Genomic DNA, 21113 nt, shown 5'->3' with positions numbered 1-21113 from the left:
TGGGCTAGGCATTGGGAATGATTGGGTCTAGGGGGTGCCCTGGAAAGCAGGGAGCTGAGGTGCTGGGCAGGTGGCTGTTGGTCCCTCACCTTCTGTCTGAGTGTTTGTGGCTTGCCTTGATCACGTCCGTGTTGGCATGTGCAGCTCTAGGCAGTAATTTGGGCTGTTGTCTAATAATCCTTTGTATGAATCCGCCACAGTGTGTTTACCTGCAAATAGGTATTCCTGTTCTTAGGTTGTATCATATGAAGTCGCTCGCGTTGGACCATTTTTTAATCTGCAGAATCCTCAGTTTCGCATGGTTCAAATCAATATTTTCCTAGTTTTTGCTACCTCAAACAGCTTCAGTGAACCAGCTTGTACTCATAATGGTGTGCGAGGTGTGAGTGCCTCTGGGACCTGTACTGAAGCGTGGGGCATCAGGGCCACAAGGGCCTCACAGCTGGACCAGGAAGGGAACTGACTTGCACTCCCACCAGCAGCGCAGGGTTCCTCTATCGCAAACACTTGGTGTTGCCCAGCTGTTAAATTGCGGCCTGTTGGATGGGCATGAAATTACTTGGCACATAGGTGGCTGCAGTAACCTCCTACCTGTCTGGTGCGAAGTCAGTGGTCCATAAATGCCAGTGCCTTAACAAATAGCAGACTATAGATCCCTTAAACCATGTGGTTGGTGGTGATTGACTGAAAGGAATGTGTCTTTTAGTGAAATAGGTTACAAAGCAGAAGGTACAGTGTAGTCTCGTGATATTTATAGAAGATGTGCAGTGTTCATGTTTTGGTGGCAGGAATTATGGACAGTGCTTCTATTTTGCTTATCCGTGTTTTTAAAAATATGCTACAATAAACATTCAATGTCTTTGTAATTTAAAAATCCTAATAAATTATTTTTATGATTTAAAATGAGATGTAAAACTCCCTGTGGGGAATGAGGCAATTTTAGCTTAATGTACCAAACCTCCTTTCAAATCTGTAATTGATCAAAACATTTTTAACTAAACAAGTTAAACTGTTAAGGGGCAAGAAAACTGTCAAAATTAGGGCATGCCTTCAGATTTTAGAAATTCCTAGTGATAACTATCAACTGTAGCAGCATCTTCTGATGGGGCACCCTCACTGATAACACGGAAATTCCACAGATGAGCCGGGCGCGGTGGCTCATGCCTGTCATCCCAGCTCTTTGGGAGGCTGAGGAGGGTGGATGACCTGAAGTCAGGAGTTCAAGACCAGCCTGGCCAACATGGTGAAACCCCCGTCTCTACTAAAAATACAAAAAATTAGCCGGGTGTGGTGGCAGGGGCCTGTAATCCTAGCTACTTGGGAGGCTGAGGCAGGAGAATTGCAGGAACCCAGGAGGCGGAGGTCGCAGTGAGAGTGCACCACTCATTGCACTCCCGCCTGGGCAACAAGAGCGAAACTCCGTCTCAAAAAAAAAAAAAAAAAAAAAAAAAAAAAGCGGCCGGGCGCGGTGGCTCAAGCCTGTAATCCCAGCACTTTGGGAGGCCGAGGCGGGTGGATCACGAGGTCAAGAGATCGAGACCATCCTGGTCCACATGGTGAAACCCCCTCTCTACTAAAAATACTAAAAATTAGCTGGGCATGGTGGCGCGTGCCTGTAATCCCAGCTACTCAGGAGGCTGAGGCAGGAGAACTGCCTGAACCCAGGAGGCGGAGGTTGCGGTGAGCCGAGATCGCGCCATTGCACTCCAGCCTGGGTAACGAGCGAAACTCCATCCAAAAAAAAAAAAAAAAGCAAGAAAGAAAAGAAATTCTATCGATGAAAAGATCTCAGCCCTCTTTATGTCCACAAAATCCAGAATGGCTGCAAATGGTAATGACTGTTCTTCCTTTTTCTTTGGGAAGCAGCTCCTTTCCTCCCTGTCCATTTTGCTGATGAACTCACTTTGCAGTATTTGCATGTGTGTGTTGTGGGGAGTGAGGGAGATTCTTCGCACCCTCAGGTACATTTTCTGGAAACACATGCTTCCTGAATCTGACACCATGGAACAGCCATTTTCGTTTTTAACCTTGGCTGTGCATTAAAATCATCTGAGGAGCTTCTTAAAAAACACAGGTGCTGCGGTCTCAACCCCAGCAGTTCTGATTTTGTGTGCCTGGGGTGGGCTAGGTGTTACATTGGTAGTTAAAAGAGAAAAAATGTTTACTCCCCAGCCGAGTGTTGTCTGTAGTCAGGATAGAGAACCACTGATGTGGCACAATGGTTTGCATACCTTTTCTGTAAACGGTCAGATAGTAAATACTTTTTGTTTTGTTTTCCCTTTTTCTTTTTTTTAAAGACAGGGTCTTTCTGCGTTGCCCAGGCTGGAGTACAGTCGTAGGAGCTCAGCTCACTGCAGCCTCGACCTCCTGGGCTCAAGCGATCCTCCCACCTCAGCCTGCAGAGTAGCTGGGACTCCAGGCATGCACCACCATGCCCAGCTAATTTTTTGTGTTTTTTTGTAGAGACAGGGTCTTACCATGTTGCCCAGGCTGGTCTCGAACTTCTTGACTCAAGCAGTCTGTCCACCTTGGCCTCCCAAAGTGCTGGGATTTCAGGCGTGAGTCACTGTGCCCGGCTGGATAGTAAATACTTTAAGTGTTGAAGGCCATTGTGGCCTGAAAGCAGCTGTAGACAATGAGTGAATGATGTGCATGGCTGTGTTCCAGTAAAACTTTATTTACAAAAAAAAGGTGGTGGACTGGATTTGGCCCAAGGCTATGGTTTCCTGATACCTGCCAAAATATTAGCTTTCTATTTTATTTTGATAATGGTAAAACCTGAGAAGAAAACTATGGTTTTGCATGATATAATGAAAAAAAACCATGTAGGATTTGAAGCTAAGTCTGGAGTTCAAATCCTAGTTCTAAATTGGCTATATAGCCTTAGAGATGCCATTTAACCTCTCTGATCCTTATTTTATGCCTCTGTGCAATGAGTACAGTAATGATATGTACTTTACAGGGCGGGTGTGAAGACCAAATGGAATAAAGGATACGAAAGTGCTCAGTAAACTGAAAATGCTAAGCACACATTGCTTGTTCTCACAAATTGCTTGTTGCTCAGCATCTTGTAGATTCATGTATAATAAACATTAAATATTTAAGAGTAAAGCAAATTAGAAAATTTGAATGTAAATGTAATATAAACATGGAGACTGAGAAAAATGAGTTATACATAATGCATTTCTATTTTCCTAAGCCAACAAAGTGACTTTGGAAGATGGTATAAATATACATTATTTCCAGAAGAGTTTTCCAGAGAAAAATTGGTTTTCACCATGGTTGTGAAATTTTATAATCATTAGCACCCTCTTGGGGAAGCCCAGGAAGGAGGAAGTGTTGAGGGATGCGGGCAGGAGTTGAAAGAGCTGAAGCCTGAATCGAAGCCATTGCAGTGGGTTGCGGGTGCACGTCTGTGACCTGCAAAAAAGCATTTCACTAGGGCAGGAACTAGCCCGGCGCAGGCAGTCAGGAGGGAGTGGGCAGGGAGGAAATGGAGGCATTAGGTGGAGACGGCTCTTTCTACGAGTTTGGCAGAAAAGAGAAAAAATAGGGTGTAGCTCAAAAAGGCATCAGGGTGGCATAGACATTATCCTAAAGCAGGGGAGGCTGGTTTCTCTGTGGCAACAACAACCCAAGCCCATGGAGCAGGATGGGAAGGAGGGGTGGGGTGAGGGAGACGGCCTGAGGGCAGACTAGGAGAGGAGTCCAGAAGGGTATGGGAAATGTCCAGGGAAGAGGAAGGGAACCATACTCCTGGGCAGAGGCCACGCAGGGTTGAGAAGCGGTCAGGAGGAGGTACTTGCAAAGCTGTGGAAGTCACTTCCTCCTGGGAGCCTGCCCTGACCACCTCCTTTCCTTCCAAATCTGGATGAGATGCCAGGCCGTATGCACTCATAGCCAGCTGTGTGTGTAGTGATGAAATGGTCCGTTTACCTGATTGTCTTGTCTGTGTCCCTGCTTGACTGGTGGGCTTCACCGAAGACAGGGCTGCCGCCCTTCCTGTCTCTCTCTACAAAACCTGACACACACGGCACATAATAGCTCCTCATCTAGTATGGGTTAAATTGGGTACAGACTAGCTGGCTGGGGATCTGAAACCTTGAGAACTGGTTGTAAGTCATGTCTCTGGGTCTCTCTCTTTTAAACCCTGCTGTTGTAGGAGGAAATTCTGTACCTTCTAAAGGACTTCAGCCCTCTTTATGTCCACAAAATCCAGAATGGCTGCAAATGGTAATGACTGTTCTTCCTTTGTTTTCTTCGGGAAGCAGCTCCTTTCCTCCCTGTCCATTTTGCTGATCCACTCACGTTGCAGACTAACCCAGCAACCGCCACATCCACACCCACTGTGACTTGGCAAAGGGACATTTGGGAAACCCCCTTTCCATATTTAACCCTCTGACCCAGCAGCGAAAACTGTCTTATCAACACAACCCTGGCTTAGAAGTACAGAGACGTGGGTGTATTTTTGGTTACGTCCTTGCTCTGTTTTCTGACTTGAGATAAGTTACTATACCACCCTGAGCCTTGTTAGTCCTGAAAATTGGACCTACTTACATTTTCCCTTCTTTTCAAGGGAGTAAAAAGTGCCTTGAACCTTTGTTTGTTTGAGACAGGGTCTGGCTCTTTCACTCATGCTGGAGTGCAGTGGTACGGTCTCAGCTCACTGCAGTGTCTGCCTCCCAGGCTCAAGCAGTCCTCCTGCCTCAGCCTCTGAAGTAGCTGGGACTACAGGTGTACACTACCACATCTGGCTAATTTTTGTGTTTTTTATAGAGATGGGGTTTTGCCCTGTTGCCCAGGCTGGTCTGGAACTCCTGAGCTCAAGTAATCCGCCTGTCTTGGCCTCCCAAAGTGCTGGGATTGCAGATGTGAGTCATCACACCTGGCTTGCTTTGAACTTTTAGGGACAGTAGTATGAAAGAAACTCAAAGTCATAGACAAATGACGCGCAGGGAAAGTCAGCTCATTTCTTCTGCTCCTTAGAGGCCCCTGGCAGTGTCTCACACTGGCCCAGACCCAAGCCTGGACATACTTGTAGCTTTCTTGTGTAGGTGGAACAGTTCATCCTCTGTCACTGCAGAGAGAGAGGCGAGGACACTGCCCTTCCAGCTTGGGCTTGATGCCTCCCTGCAGGTCTGGCCTTCTCTGGAGATGTGCTCAAAGCTGTCCTCTTTTTTTTTTTTTTTTTGAGACAAGAGTTTCGCTCCCCAGGCTGGAGTGCAGTAGTGCAGTCTCGGCTCACCACAACCTCCACTTCCCGGATTCAAGCTATTCTGCCTCAGCCTCCCGAGTAGCTGGGATTACAGGAGCCCCCACGATGCCCAGCTAATGTTGTATTGTTTAGTAGAGACGGGTTTTCTCCATGTTGGTCAGGCTAGGGTTTCTCCATGTTGATCAAACTCCCGACCTCAGGTGATCCACCCGCCTTGGCCTCCCAAAGTTCTGGGATTATAGATGTGAGCCACCGCGCCCGGCCAAAGCTGCCCTCTCTCTCTTCCCTTTTCAGCTTTGCATTTGTAGATCTGGGCTCCATGCAGAAAGTGACACTTGCAATCCAGGAGCTGAATGGCAAACTCTTCCACAAGCGAAAACTGTTCGTGAATACAAGCAAAAGGCCCCCCAAGAGGACCCCTGATGTGATCCAGCAGCCCCGGGCACCGCCGGTATGTCTCCTGGCCTCTCCGTGCTCCGGGGCCTTCCATTTTCATGCTTTGGAGCGTGGCTGACTTTGCTTTCGGTGCTTTCACCCTCCTCCAGTCCAGTCTGATTGTGGAGAAGAAGGCAGGGTCCTGGGTGAAGTCAGAGAACTTCTACGACCTTTAACAGTCAGAAGTAGCCGGGCGCGGTGGCTCAAGCCTGTAATCCCAGCACTTTGGGAGGCCGAGGCGGGTGGATCGCGAGGTCGAGAGATCGAGACCATCCTGGTCAACATGGTGAAACCCCGTCTCTACTAAAAACACAAAAAAATTAGCTGGGCATGGTGGCGCATGCCTGTAATCCCAGCTACTCAGGAGGCTGAGGCAGGAGAATTGCCTGAACCCAGGAGGCGGAGGTTGCGGTGAGCCGAGATAGTGCCATTGCACTCCATCCTGGGTAGTAACAAGAGCGAAACTCCGTCTCAAAAAAAAAACAAAACAAACAAACAAAAAAAAAAACAGTCAGAAGTAAGTCAGATGCAGAAAACCTGGAATGTGTAAATTAAGGGGACTGTATTTTTGGCAAGGATAAAAAGGGTCATTAGGCAATTCAGTCAGGGCTTTTTCAACCTAGATTATTGAAATTCAGGTTTTTCTTGTTAATGTAGCAGACAATGAGTGTCTACTGTTTGTATAGCCTTGTTCTGGTTGCCAGCATGAAGTGTAAGACAAAAGTCAATAAAATCCCGTTCGGCTGGGTGCAGTGGCTCACGCCTGTAATCCTAGCACTTTGGGAGGCTGAGGAGGATGGATCACCTGAGGTCAGGAGTTCAAGACCAGCCTGGCCATCATGGTGAAACCCCATCTTAATTAAAAAAAAAACAAAAAACAAAAAACAAACTCGTTCTTCTTGGGAGGAAGATAAACGTGGCCAAATATGAGATACGGGAGTCAGTTAATGGTGGGGGCTGCCTCTGCAGGCAGAGAAGGGAAGGTCCATAAGTAACCCCTGGGAGCTTCTCTCAAAAGAAGAGGGCCCATTCTTGGTTTGCAGATGTGAACCAGGAGGAAAAGATCCCATTCCAGAACCTTAAGTGTTAGTGCTAGAAGCTGACTTGGCTGCACATTTGAGGAAATCTGAACAATAGTGGCTTAAACAAGTTAGTGATTTGTTTTTCTTTTTTGTAGAAGTCAGGAGTAGGGAGTCTGGGGTTGCTGTGAGGCCTCCATGATGGTATCAGGGTTCCAGGCAGGAAGAAGGGGAGAAGCAGAGGGCAAAAGGGGCCTGTGTTCTCTTAAAAGGTGCACTTCCAGAAGCCCTGACCACAGTTCTGCTTATTTTTCACTGGTTGTCCCTGTAACTCAGTGCACAGGTGCTGAGAGATGTCCTTTTAAAAGATGGACACCTTGTTGCTAAACTTGGGGTTCTATCAGCAAGGAAGCAGAGCATGCCTATGGCTGGCAGTTAAGAAGGTCAGCCACAAAACTGGAGAAGTTGGAGGTGGAGGCCCAGAGGTGGGTTGGAATTACTACAATAAGATTTTCAGGGGCCGGGCGCGGTGGCTCAAACCTTAATCCCAGCACTTTGGGAGACCGAGGAGGGTGGATCACGAGGTCAAGAGATCGAGGTCAACATGGTGAAACCCCGTCTCTACTAAAAATACAAAATATTAGCTGGGCATGGTGGCACATGCCTGTAATCCCAGCAACTCAGGAAGCTGAGGCAGAATTGCCTGAACCCTGGAGGCACAGGTTGCAGTGAGCCGAGATCATGCCATTGCACTCCAGCCTGGGTAACAAGAGCGAAACTCCGTCTCTCTCTCTCTCTCTCTCACACACACACACACACACACAAAGATTTTCAGAGGTGTACCAAAAAATATAAAAATTAGCCAGGGGTGGTGGCGTGCACATGTAGTCCCAGCTGAGGTGGAAGAATCCCTTGAAACCAGGAGGCAGAGGTTCCAGTGAGCTGAGATGGCTCCGCTGCACTCCAAGTGTGGGCCACGGAATGAGACCCTGTCTCAAAGACAAGACACAACGGTCTAGGAAGTGACTGGACTCTTAGACGAATCATCCACGGGGATGCTAAATTTGCATGATGATAAGACAGATAGTGAGCCAGAAGCTCAAGTTTTCAGTGAAGGGAGTAACAGAGAAGAGCAGACAACTGCAACCAGAAAGGTTTGTAAGCAGGACAGTCTTACAGTTTTCCCTTTCAAAGAGGGGTTAAGAGAGAAAGAACGGGAAAGAGTTTGAAATTAGCAAAGGGAGCCACCTCTGACAGTCTTTTTTTTTTTTTTTCTTTTTCCCCCGTTTATATAGATGGGGTCTTGCTGTGGTGGCCAGGTTGGTCTCAAACTTGTGGCTTTAAGCCATCCTCCAGCCTTCACAGGTGTGAGCCATGGCAGCCTGCCTGGAGTTTGCATCTTTAATCATCTTTTCTGTCGCTTGGTCACGGTTTCTCATTCCCCTAGCTGTATTTCAGACTTCGTCATTGCTGTGACCATTTCCAGCATCTCCCTGTGTGCCGTCCGCCAATGTTTGCAGCTCTCTCACTCTAGAATAGTGGTTCTCAAGCTTTAACGAGCATCAGAATCAGCAAAAGAGCTTGTGAACACAGCGTTCTGAGCCCTAGCCGCAGCGATTCTGATTTAGTAGATTTGGGCAGGGCCTGGGAATTTGCACAAGCTTCAGGTGGTGCTGATGCCCCTGGTGCTCCTGGCCCTAGGACCACATTTTAGTAGCAAGGCTTTACAGCCTCCGTCCAACAGTTAATGCACCGGCACACATAGGCATCCGAAGTCCACTGACCCCACCGTTTCTCCATTGTTCAGTACTCTCTTTGTTCTCTCATTTCCCTTTCAGCCTAGATTCTAGAGTCAATAGCTCCCTTAGTTCAAACGTCTTTAACTCCATTGCCCACTTCTCACTAGGTTATAGCTTGCAAAACACTAATCCTAGTTGAACCCAGCCCTCTGCCTCCTCTGAACCCACCCTCTGAGCCACTGAAGACATTCACACAACCTTGCTAACTGGTCTCGGTTTTTATGTGTGGTCACAGGCTTTCCTACTCTTCCAAACTGACCCGTCTTAGAATTCTCTGATCTTTTCCACTCCTATGTCCAATTGACTCTTAAGCCCATCAAATGAATTTTCCATTTTAGAGATTTTTCAACTTTCATTTGGTTCTTTTTTTTCCCCCCATTTCTCTGCTTAACTTTTTCATCTTTTCCCCTATTTCATCTCTTTTTTTAATGATTTTTTTTTTTTTTTTTGAGAGACAGTTTCGCTCTTGTGGCCTAGGCTGTGCAATGGCATGATCTCGGCTCACTGCAATCTCTGCCTCCTGGATTCAAGTGATTCTCCTGCTTCAGCCTCCCGAGCAGCTGGGATTACAGATGGATACCATGCCCGGCTAATTTGGTATTTTTAGTCGAAACAAGGTTTCTCCATGTTTGTCAGGCAGGTCTCAAACTTCCAACCTCAGGTGATCTGCCTGCCTCGGCCTCCCAAAGTATTGGGATTACAGGTGTGAGCCACCGTGCCCAGCCTTCTTAAGATTCTTTAGCAGTTTTGTGATAGTTATTATAAACTCATTTTCTGCTAATTCCATTTGGGTCATTTGTGGATCTGCTTCTATTGACATTTATCCCTTGATTATGGGTACAATTTTCAAGCCCCTTTATAAATAGTTTTTTTGTTTTTTCCTGAGATAGGGTCTTGATCTGTCACCCAGGCTGGAGTGCAGTGGCTCAGTCATGGCTCACTGCAACCTCCACCTCCTGGACTCAAGCCATCATCCTACCTCAGCCTCCCTAGTAGCTGGGACTACAGGCATGCACCACTATGCCTGGCTAATTTTTGTATTTTTTGCAGAAATGGGGTTTAGCCATGTTGCCCAGGCTGGTCTCAAACTCCTGGGCTTAAGTGGTCTGCCCACTTTGGCCTCTCAAAGTGCTGGGATTATAGGCAGGAGCCAGTGCGCCCAGCTTACAGTAATTTTTTATTGTATGTTGGACATTATGGATGCTATATTATAGAGACTTATGTTATTATCCTCTAAATGATGTTAACATTTTTTTTTAGCAAAAATGAAATGACTAGCCAATCTTTTATCCTGTTAAGGGTTTTTGTGTGTATCATAGAAGCGGAATGTTTCACTCGGGGCATTCTTCTTGGGTCATGTCATTTTTCCGAAGGCTTGGCTTTTGTAGCTTCTCAGGTGAGTGTTCTGGGTGCTTGCCAAGGTCTGTTCCCCTTGCTAGGTTGGAACTCCGTTGTCTCCCGCACTGTGAGACCTCCGGCATCTGTGTCCTCTCTCAGTGCCCTGTCTCCTACCCTGACAGCAGCTGTTCTCTTTAAGGCCTCCCCATACTTGTCCCTCAGGTGGACAGCATGGGCTTCAGCCAAGGACCTGAGGCAGACACCTAGATTCCTTGGACCTCTGGGTGGCTCCTTCCTCTCTGGTCCTCTGTCCCACAAATTCCTGTCACCTAAACTCTGTTTGTTGCTGTCCAGTGAGACTGTCACTTTCTGCCTGGGCTTCCTTTCCCTTTGCTGTGGTTTGGGAAAATGCCCCCAGGCAGATAATGCCCCCAGGCCAGGGTGAATGTGGCTCTCCCTGGCTTTCCTTTGCTCAGGAAACAGCCCTCTGCTGTTCACTCTCATTAGTCTTGTGCTGGAAACTGTGAGTTCCTGTATTTTGTCCAGTTTTAGAGTCGTTTGGGGTGAGAGAGTTAACATGTGTCATGCCAGAACCAAACATTGGGAAAGAGAATCATGGCTCTCACCTTTTTTTTTAATCTTGGGATAAAGATGATTTCCCAGTATTCCCACTGCTTTTAAATTAGAAATAAGTACACAAAAGCTGAACACAAAATCATCACACATGTGGGCATTTACAAACATTCCTATGTAAACAACACATGGGTCAAGGAAGAAATTATAAAGAAACTTAAAAACGCTTAGAACTGAATAATGAGGAAAATACTACCCCTGAAAAGTTTTGGGGTACAGTGACAGCAATATTTAGAGAGAAACATCTAATTCTAAATGAGCAAAGAAGAAAGGTTGAATATTAATGAGCTAAGAGTTGATTGAAGAAGCAGGTAAAAACATTTTAAAACCCAAGTAGAAAGTAGACATTATTGGCTGGGCACAGTGGCTCACCCTGTAATCCCAGCACTTTGAGAGGCCAAGGTGGGCAGATCATCTGAGATCAGGAGTTCAAGACCAGCCTGGTCAACATGGCTAAACCCCATTTCTACTAAAAAAAATATATAAAAATTAGCTGGGCATGGTGGCTGGTGCCTGTAATCCCAGTTACTCAGAAGGCTAAGGCAGGGACAATTGCTTGAACCTGGGTGGCGGAGGTTGCAGTTAGCACTTTGGGAGGCCGAGGTGGGAGAATCACTTGAACCTGGGAGGTGGAGTGAGCTATGATCATACCACTTCACTCCAGCCTGGGCAACACAGTAAGACCCTTTCTCTAAAAAAACCTGAAAAAAAAAAAAAAAAAAAAAAAAAAAAAAAAAAAAAAACCTTTCAGATATTTTCTTAAGAACAGGACAGGATGGTATTAAAGTTTATATGGAAGATCCAAAGTCTAAGAATATTTAAGACACTTCTTGGAAGAAAGGAAGATGAGAAATTTGCTCTCCTAGACGACATTGTAGTACATCCTTTAGCCTCCAGGACCCCCATGGATACCAAAATTCACTGGTGTTCAAGTCCCTTTTATAACGTAACATAGCATGGTATTTACATGTAATGTACACATCTCTTCTTGTACTTTAAATCAGCTCTAGATTTCTTTTTTTTTTTTTTTTTGAGACGGAGTTTCGCTCTTGTTACCCAGGCTGGAGTGCAATGGCGCGATCTCGGCTCACCGCAACCTCCGCCTCCGGGGTTCAGGCAATTCTCCTGCCTCAGCCTCCTGAGTAGCTGGGATTACAGGCACGCGCCACTATGCCCAGCTAATGTTTTGTATTTTTAGTAGAGACGGGGTTTCACCATGTTGACCAGGATGGTCTCGATCTCTTGACCTCGTGATCCACCCGCCTCAGCCTCCCAAAGTGCTGGGATTACAAGCGTGAGCCACCGCGCCTGGCCTAGATTTCTTATAATGCCAGATAATAGTGTGAATGCTTATACTGTAAATAGTTATACTGTATTTTAAAATTTATGTTGTTACTTTTTATTTTTATTTTTATTATTTTTTGAGATGGAGGCTCTGTCATCCAGGCTGGAGTACAGTGGTGCCATCTTGCCTGACGGCTCATTGCAGCCTCCACCTCCCGGGTTCAAGCGATTCTCCTGCCTCAGCCTCCCAAGCAGCTGGGATTACAGGCGAGCACCACCACGCCTGGATAATATTTTTGTATTTTTGTTTAGACAGGGTTTCACCGTGTTGGCCAGGCTGGTCTCCAACTCCTGACCTCAAGTAATCCACACACCTCGGCCACCCAGAGTGCTAGGATAACAAGTGTGAGCCACTGTGCCCGGCCCGAATTTTTTTTTTTTTTCTTTTTTTTTAGATTGAGTCTCGCTCTTGTCATCCAGGCTGGAGTGTAGTGACGTGATCTCGGCTTACTGCAGCCTCTGCCTTCCAGTTCAAGCAGTTCTCCCTGCCTCAGCCTCTTGAGTAGCTGGGATTACAGGCGCCTGCTACCACACCCACCTAATTTTTGTATTTTTTAGGACAGACGGGATTTCACCATGTTGGCCAGGCTGGTCTTAAACTCCTGACCTTAGGTGATCCACCCTCCTCCACCTCCCAAAGGGCTGGGATTACAGGTGTGAGCCACTGTGCCCGGTCCTGAATTTTTTTTAATATTGGTTGAATCTGTGGATGCAGAAACCACAGATGTGGAAGACTAACTGTATTGGCCTAGGGCCAGACAGTTTGACCAATAAAATGTAATAGAGAACTTAAAAAGAGGCACATTTGTATGCAGAAACTACTTATTATTCAGGTGGAGTGGTAGACCTCTGGGGAAAGGATGCACACTTGAATAAATTGAACTGGGACAATTGCCTATTCGTGTAGAAAACTATGAAATTATATCCCTACCTTATCCCATGCACAAGAATTCTAGGTGGATTATTAACTTGACAGTGAAAGGCAAAACTTAAAAACTTTTAGAAAAAAACATAGTAGAATATCTTTATGATCTCAGTTAAGCTGATCTTATCAAATGTCTTACCAGATATGATCTCAGGATAAGATTTGTCAAGGCATAAAGATTTGTCAGGTGAAAAAGAAAGATGGGTAAGTAAACATACAAGACCACTTCTTCCAAAGTTGATACATAAAGGGAGATAAATTCAAGCCAAGATCTGGGAGAAGATGTTTGCAATAATGTAGCTAACAAAGGATCAGGAAAGGTGTCAGATTTTGGCCAGTGATTCACATCTGGCCCACTGCCCGTTTTATACTGCTGGCAAGCTAGGAATGTTTTTTTTTTTTTTTTCAATTACACTTTTTATTTTGAGATATAATAGCAGATTCACATACAATTGTAAGAACAATACAGACCGTATACTCTTTATCCAGTTTCTCCTCAATGGTAACATCTTACAAAACAGTATCATAACCAGGACGTTAACACTGACCTAGTCCAAATAGAACGTTTTACTTTTTGTCTTTTGTTTGTTCTCTTGTTTTTGTTTCTCTGTTTTCCTGAGGCTTACTTGAACATTTTTTAGAATTCCATTGTTTGGCCGGGTGCAGTGGCTTCATGCCACTGCATGTAATCCCAGCACTTTGGGAGGCCAAGATAAGAGGATGGCTTGAGGCTAGAAGTTTGAGGCCAACCTGGGCAACATAGGGAAACCTTGTTTCTCCAAAAATAAGTTTGTTTGTTTGTTTTTTTGAGACAGAGACTTGTTCTGTTGCCCTGGCTGGAGTGCAGTGACACGATCTCCACTCACTGGACAACCTCTGCCTCCTGGGTTTGAAATTCTTCTGCCTCAGCCTCCCTAGTAGCTGGGACTACAGGCGTGCACCACCCCCATGCCTGGCTAATTTTTTTGTATTTTTAGTAGAGACAGGGTCTTGCCATGTTGGCCAGGCTGGTCTAGAACTCCTGACCTCAGGTGGTCCACCCACCTCAGCCTCCCAAAGTGCTGGGATTACAGGTGTGAGCTGCTGTGCCTTGCCAAAAAATTTTTTTAAACATAAAAATAATAAGTAGGCTGGGTACGGTGGCTCATGCCTGTAATTCCAGCACTTTTGGGAGGCTGAGGCAGGTGGAGTCCAGCCTAACCAACATAGTGAAACCCTGTCTACTAAAAATACAAAAATTAGCCGGGTGTGGTAGTGCACATCTGTAATCCCAGCTACTCAGGAAGCTAAGGTGGGAGAATCACTTGAACCCTGGAGGCAGAGGTTGCAGTGAGCTGAGATCACACCACTGCACTCCAGCCTGGGCTACAAGTGTAATAACAGTAATAAGTAGAATTCTGTTTTTATTTAATCTGTAAAGTACAACTCTGTGTATACCTTTCTAAATGGTTGTGCTAGACGTTACATTATTACATCATATACACATAACTGATAGCCTACTCATGTTGGTTTTACCAAATGGAGTACATCTATTTACTTCCCTTTACCTCTCCCTGTTAACAGTGCAGTTGTAATTGAAATAAAAATTTACTGTATATACATTTAGATCCAAGTCAGAAAGAATTACAATTTTTTTTTGAGATGGAGTTTTGCTCTTGTCACCCAGGCTGGAGTGCAGTGGCGCAATTTCAGCTTGCTGCAACCTCTCGAGTTCAAGTGATTCTCCTGCCTCAGCCTCCTGAGTAGCTGGAAGTACAGACGTGCGCCACCACGCCCATCTATTTTTGTATTTTTTAATAGAGACCAGGTTTCGCCACACTGGCCAGGCTGGTCTCAAACTCCTGACCTCAGGCGATCCACCCACCTCAGCCTCCCAAAATCTTGGGATTACAGGCATGAGCCACTATGCTCGGCTGGAAAGTATTAAAATTTTTGCTTCAACTGTCAAATATAACATAGAAAACTCAAGAGAAGAAGAAAAATATATTGGTTGGTGCAAAAGTTATTGCAGTTTTTGCCATGAAAAGTAATGCCATTGTTAAAACCACAATAACTTGCACCAACTGAATATTTACTCATATTTTTTCTAACTGTGTTCTTACTCTCTGATGTCCCAGAATTCTTCCTTTTTTCATTTCTTTCCTGTTTAGAGAACTTCCTTTGGCTGTTCTCTTAGGGTAGGTCTGCTAGTAACAAATTCTTACTTTTCCTTCATCTGAGGATGTCTTAATTTCCCCTTCATTTCTAAAGAATATTTTCTTTTTTTTTTTTTTCTTCTGAGAGTCTTCATTCTTGTTTCCCAGGCTGGTTGGAGTGCAGGGGCACAATCTTGGCTCATTGCAACCTCTGCCTCCTGGTTTTGAGTGATTTTCCTGCCTCAGCCTCCTGAGTAGCTGGGATTACAGACACTCACCACCAAGCCTGGCTAATTTTTGTATTTTTAGTAGAGACGGGGTTTCACCGTGTTGGCCAGGTTGGTCTTGAACCAGGTGATCTGCCCACCTCAGCCTCCCAAAGTGCTGGGATTACAGGCGTGAGCCACCGTGCCTGGCCTAAAATCATTTTCATTAGCTATACAGTTTTTTCTATTTCAACACTGGAAACATAATTGTGTCACTTTCTTCTGGCTTCCATGGTTTCTTTATTTTTTTTTTTTAAGTTTTTTTTTTTTTTTTCATTTAAATTATTATTTTTTTGAAACAGAGGTAAGATTTCACCATGTTGCCCAGGCTGGTCTTGAACTCCTGGACTTAAGTGATTCACCTGCCTCAGTCTCCCACATTGCTGAGATTACCGAGCTGAGCCTCCATGGTTTGTGATGAAAAATCTGTTATTATTCAAATAGTTTTTCCCTAAAGGAGGATATTGTTTTTTTTTGCATTCAAGATTTTTGCTTGGTTTTTAGTTTTCAGAAGTTTAATTAGAATGTGTTCTGGCATGCATTTCTTTGTATTTTTGCTGTTCTGGGTTCACTTGCCTTTTTGAGTCGAAGTTTTCTCGGTCTACCTTCTTTCTGTTGTTCAGAATGCGTAATTTTTATTGCTGTGCCTTCCAGTCACCAATTCTTTGTTCTGTTCCCTCCGCTCTGTTGTAGACGTTACCCACTGAGCTTTTTATTTTGGTTATTGTGTTTTTCGGTTTTAAAATTTCCATTTTAAAATACTGTTTTTTGCTGAGACTTGGTTATTTGCTAAGAGTTTCTATTTTTTCATTTGTTTTAAGGGTGCTTGTAATTGCTCCTTGAAGCATTCTTGTCATGGCTGCTTTAAAATATTTCTCAGGTAGTGCCAGCACCAGTACCATCTTGGCATTGGCAGATATTAATTGTCTGTTTTCATTCTGTGTGAGATTTTCCTGGTTCTTGGTGTGATGAGTGAGTGTCACTGGAAACTTGGACATTTTCCTGTTACGTTGCTAGACTAGATTGTGTGTCCACCTTGCGTTTTAGCTGGCGTCCTCTGACACTGCTCCTGCAGGGGGACGCGGTAGTACCTCGCTGCTGCCAGCTGCAGATGGAAGTCGGGCTCCCCGCTCAGCCTCTAAGGCAGCCGGGAGCCCCTTGTTACCGCTAGTTCTGCTTTATGGTCTCCACTGACATCTTGGCGTGGATGTCCTCACTACCCCGGGGAAAAGTCGTGACTCTCCACTAGACATTTTCTGACACCACCCCAGCAGGGAGAGAGAGGGGCCTTCTTTCTGTGAGGTGGGTATGGAAGTCCAGACTTCCCAGGGGGTTTCTTTTGACACCCAGGCAGGGTGGCTGTAAGGAGAGGCCAGTTTTGTTATTGGCTTGGGGATGGACTTCCTGGCTGCCTGCTTGGCCCTGATGCGACACCGTCAGGGTTGGGGTGTTGGGGGACTTATCCCAGCCTCCTTAGGGCAGAAGTCTGGGCCCTGCACGCTGTCTTTGCTCGTGTGCGTGGAGGTGGGCTCGCCTGTTTGGTGGCATTTAGCTGGAGTAGAGGAGTTACTGTCTGCAAGTTTTCTGTCTTGCTAGCCTGTCCCTTTTCTGGTGCTTTGGTGAAAAAGAGCAGGCTTTTGCTGTTTTTTGTTTTGTTTTGTTTCTGTGCCTATTAGTGTTTCTGGGTTGCTGGCCTTTTCAGTTCTAAGTCTGGAATATATAAGGCAAAAGGAAAACCCAGAGAACCCACCACCATGTTGTACCCTGGGTTCCAAAGTCTCTGGCCAGCCTGTTGCCTTCTCTCCACCTCTCAGAGTCTTCTTACGCTTGTTTTATATGCAGTGTCCCAGGCTGTTAGTTGTGTTTAACAGAGCTAAGAGGAAGTATGTATATTTCATCTTCTCAGAGTGGAGGTTCTAAGAATGGTTTTTATTTATTTACATTTTTAGAGCAGGGTCTTGCTCTGTCACTCAGGCTGGAGTGCTGTGGCGTGATCAGAACTTACTGCAGCCTTGAACTCCTGGGCTCAAGCAATCCTTCTGCCTCAGCCTACTGAGTAGCTGGGACTACAGGCGTGTAATGTGGCCTCAAGCAATCCTCCTGCTTTAGCCTCCCAAAGTGCTGGGATTGCAGGCATGAGCCACTATGCCCAGTCATGTATGTGTGTCTGTGTGTGTGTGTGTGTGTGCATGAGCCACTATGCCCAGTCATGTATGTGTGTCTGTGTGTGTGTGTATGTGTGTGTGTGTGTGTATATATATATATATTTAAATTTTCTATCGTTTATAGAGATGGGGGTCCCACTATATTGCCCAGGCTGGTCTAGAACCTCTGGGCTCAAGCAGTCCTCCTGCCTCCACTTCCCAAACTGCTAGAATTATACGTGTGAGACCCTTCAGCTGTGTATTTTTAAATGGGAAAAAAATGAAGAATATTTCCTGACACATGAAAATTGTATGAAATTCTGTTTGTGTCCACAAAGCGTTCCTGGCATGCAGCCTCAGCCTTTTGTTTACACATTGCCTGTCACTGCTTCCTCGCTCCCAGAGTGGACTCATGACAGACTGTAAGGCCCCCAACATCGAAAATATTTACCATCTGGGCTTTTGCAGAAAAAGTTTGCCAGTTCCTGGATTAAGATACAGGCTCTTTTTTAAAAAAATAAAATGAAATAAAAATAAACAGAATGAAAATGCCTGGAAATCAATGCAAGAAAAAAACAACCTAATAGAAAAATGGGCAAGAGCTAGGAATAGGCATTTTGTAGCTGAAGATGCATCAAAGCCAATGGGACCACATCCTCAGGCTGCGACTTTCCCATCGCTTACCACAAGGTGGCAGTTTCTGACAACACCCAGACACCTGGTGATTTTCCACAACCTGCTGCGATTAAGCCAGCCACCTCTGAGGCTCCTGGTTTCCATAGCTTTGCCTATCCTGGCAGAACTATCCACTGAAGGATCTGGGAGTGGGGAAGCCCCAGATGCTCACTGTTTTTGTACAAGTGTCGGTCGTTGTTGTTACTGTTATTATTTTTTAAATAGATGTTTTCAATGTCTTATATGCTTCAGTTTCCAGGGTACTGAAGTGGTTGTTTTTGACAATTTGTCAAGATTTGTTACTGGTTTTGGGGATGGGATTTGTTGATTGAAATATTTTGTAGTAAAAATTAGAAGATCAGCTTACGTGGCACAACACACACATCCAGGTCAGACTAGGGGAGAGATTATCAAATGATAGAAGACAATTTCACATGGGGCAAGGATGTGAATTTTCAGATACAAAGCAGCCAATGAGTGCCCAGGATAATGAATAAGAAAATAAAAACCTACATGAAGGCACATTAGAGAAGTTTTAGAATATTGGGGATAAAGCTTTAGGAAGAGAATCCACATTGAAGGATATGGAATCATGGTATGATTGAATTCTTCAGGAAAATAATATCTCTGCCCAAACAAGTCAGTCAAGAATAAGGGTAGCACTTTGGGAGGCCAAGATGGGTGGATCATTCGAAGTCAGGAGTTTGAGACCAGCCTGGCCAACATGGTGAAATCCCATTTCTACTGAAAATACAAAAATTAGCTGGGCGTGGTAGTGTACACCTATAATTCCAGCCGCTTGGGAGGCTGAGGCAGGAGAATCACCTGAATCCAGGAGGCAGAGGTTGCAGGGAGCCAAGATCATGCCACTGCACAGTAGTATGCACCTGTAATCCCAGTGCTTTCAAATTTGGGATTTGGAAAGCAGAGGCAGGAGGACTGCTTCAGGCCAGGAGTTTGAGAACATTCTGAGCAAACCCATCTCTACAAAAAATGTCCCGGATGTGGTGGTGCACACCTGTAGTCCCAACTACTGGTGAGGCTGAGATGGGAGGATCACTTGAGCCGAAGGAGTTTGAGGTTATAGTGAGCTATGATTGTGCCAGCACTCCAGCCTGGGCAACAGAGTAAGACACTGTTGCTTTTTTAAAAAGGTAGAAAAAGACTTGCTTAGAAAGGTAGGGTCTCAAAAAAAGTATGCCCCAAGTACCTGTTCTCAGAAAGCTATGAAGGAATGTGTTCCAACAAAATGAATCAATAAGCCAAAAAAAGACAGGATCTGGTATCCAATCCAGATCCAAGAGAAGGGAGATGAGACACTTCCTAGATTAGTCAAAGGCTGTCCTGTAACAGTCACCGTGTAGCAAGCAGTCCAGAACAGAGCAGGGTGTGGTGAGACTCTAGGGGTGATGTTGGCAGGAATTAAAATGGAAAATTGAGAGGAGCAGTATTATGAAGAGCCACCAGAGGTCGTAGGAAAGCTTAGCCAGGGATTCAAGGAAATCCAAGTAAATGGACTTGGGAAAAAACAGCAGTTAATTCCTAAGAAAAGGTTCCATGGGAATAAAAAGAACACAATTTGATTCAGCAGTGCTCAGGATTGGCAGTCACATAATAGAACACTGGAGAGTTTGAGCAGGGGGTGACATAGCCAGATAGAACCCATTCACATGTTTTAGAAGGTCAACTTCGTTGACGTATTCAGTATACTTAATGAAGTACAATTTACTTAAAGTGAACCCATTTAAGTGTACAGTCGATGAATTTTGACCAGTGCATGCAGCCATGTAACCACTGTTATAATCAAGATAGAGAACATTTCAGTCACCCAAAAGATTTCCCCTTTCAGGGCCCCCAGCAGCCCTGAGCTGGTGTCCATCCTTTGGATGAGATGGAGCTTGTCCAGCGTGTCCTGTAAATTGCATCAGGCTGTGCGTGCTGCTTTGTGTCTGGCTTCTTTCATTCGGCGGAATGTGATTGAGAGGCATCCATGTGGTTGCACCATCAGCAGTTCTTTTTTTATTGCTGAGTGATATTCTGTTGTATCATGTGCCACCATTTATTCGTCCTTGTGCCTAGATTTAACTTTTAAAGGGACCCCCTAGAACCCACTGGAGGAGGCTAGAGTGGAGGCAGGAAGACCTGTTTCAGGCAGTCCAGGGAAGAGATGAAAATGTCTTGTCACACCAGCCCTGGGGGCTGCCCCCTAAACACACCAAGCTCGTCCCCACCTTAGGGCCTTGGACCTATGATTGTCAGCCCAGAAGGCTCTTCTCCCAGGTGTCTGCAGGGTTTGCCGTCTCCCTTCACTCTGGGCTCTGCTCAGCAGTCGCCACCTTAGGAGGACTTTCTGTGAGGCAGCACCCGCCCCGGCACCCTTCACCCCTTCTCCCGTACTTGAGTCTCTTCATCTCTCTTTCTGCCACCCAAAGACATTATTCCTCTTGTATACTTATTTAGCATCTGCTCTCCCCGTCGGAACGTGAGCTTCATGGTGGCATTTTATATTTGTGGATGACTAAAGGGGGGCTCCCTGTAGAGCCCACGCAAAGATCTTTGTTTTTCATCTTTGTCATTTTGTGTCTGGCACATCGAAGTGCACGTGATTAAAGGCTAGGAGGGAAGCAGTTGAGGCTAAAGCTGCAAGTGCGAAATTTCCACCAGGATGGGCCCCCTCGTGTGTGCGCAGGTGCAGTTCCCCAGGTTGGTGGAGGTAGGGGCGGTGTGGGGAGGAGGACACCGCTTAAAGAGAGATGGCCCATGGCTGTGGCAGCAAGAAGACTTGCAGGCTGCAGGTTGGGAAGCTGCCTGTGTTCTGGGTATTGTGAGGCTGTGCTCTGCTGAGTGTATGTAAGAACTTATCCCTGGCATGTGGAGGGGACTGGATGGATCGTCCTGCCCCCAAGCCTTCTGGCCACCAACCTTTGCATTCCCTTTTTTTGAGACAGAGTTTCACTCTTGTTGCCCGGGCTGGAGTGCAATGGCATGATCTTGGTTCACTGCAACCTCTACCTCCCAGGTTCAAGCGATTCTCCTGCCTCAGCTTCCCAAGTAGCTGGGACTACAGGCATGCATCACCATGCCTGGCTAATTTTTTGTATTTAGTAGAGACGGGGTTTCATCATGTTGCTCATGCTGATCTCGAACTCCTGACCTCAGGTGATCTGCCCGCCTCAGCCTCCAAG

At 45.6% G+C, this 21113-nt stretch overlaps 1 protein-coding gene across 2 annotated transcripts in view; it reads left to right on the top strand.

Moving 5' to 3' along the window:
- The window catches only part of TDRD10 (tudor domain containing 10), a 50905-nt gene that overhangs the window by 19553 nt on the left and 10239 nt on the right, over positions 1-21113 (top strand). The window contains exons 5-6 of one of the 2 annotated variants that reach the window (XM_003937756.4): positions 4163-4233; positions 5510-5666. The exons of the other annotated variant lie outside the window; for it this stretch is intronic. Coding sequence (XP_003937805.1) covers positions 4163-4233; positions 5510-5666 — 228 coding nt within the window. The remainder of the gene's footprint in view (positions 1-4162; positions 4234-5509; positions 5667-21113) is intronic. 2 annotated transcript variants of the gene reach the window in all.

This window comes from Saimiri boliviensis, chromosome 19 (genome assembly GCF_048565385.1).
Source record: "Saimiri boliviensis isolate mSaiBol1 chromosome 19, mSaiBol1.pri, whole genome shotgun sequence".
Taxonomy (NCBI): domain Eukaryota; kingdom Metazoa; phylum Chordata; class Mammalia; order Primates; family Cebidae; genus Saimiri; species Saimiri boliviensis.
This window is presented reverse-complemented; position numbering and strand designations above follow the sequence as displayed.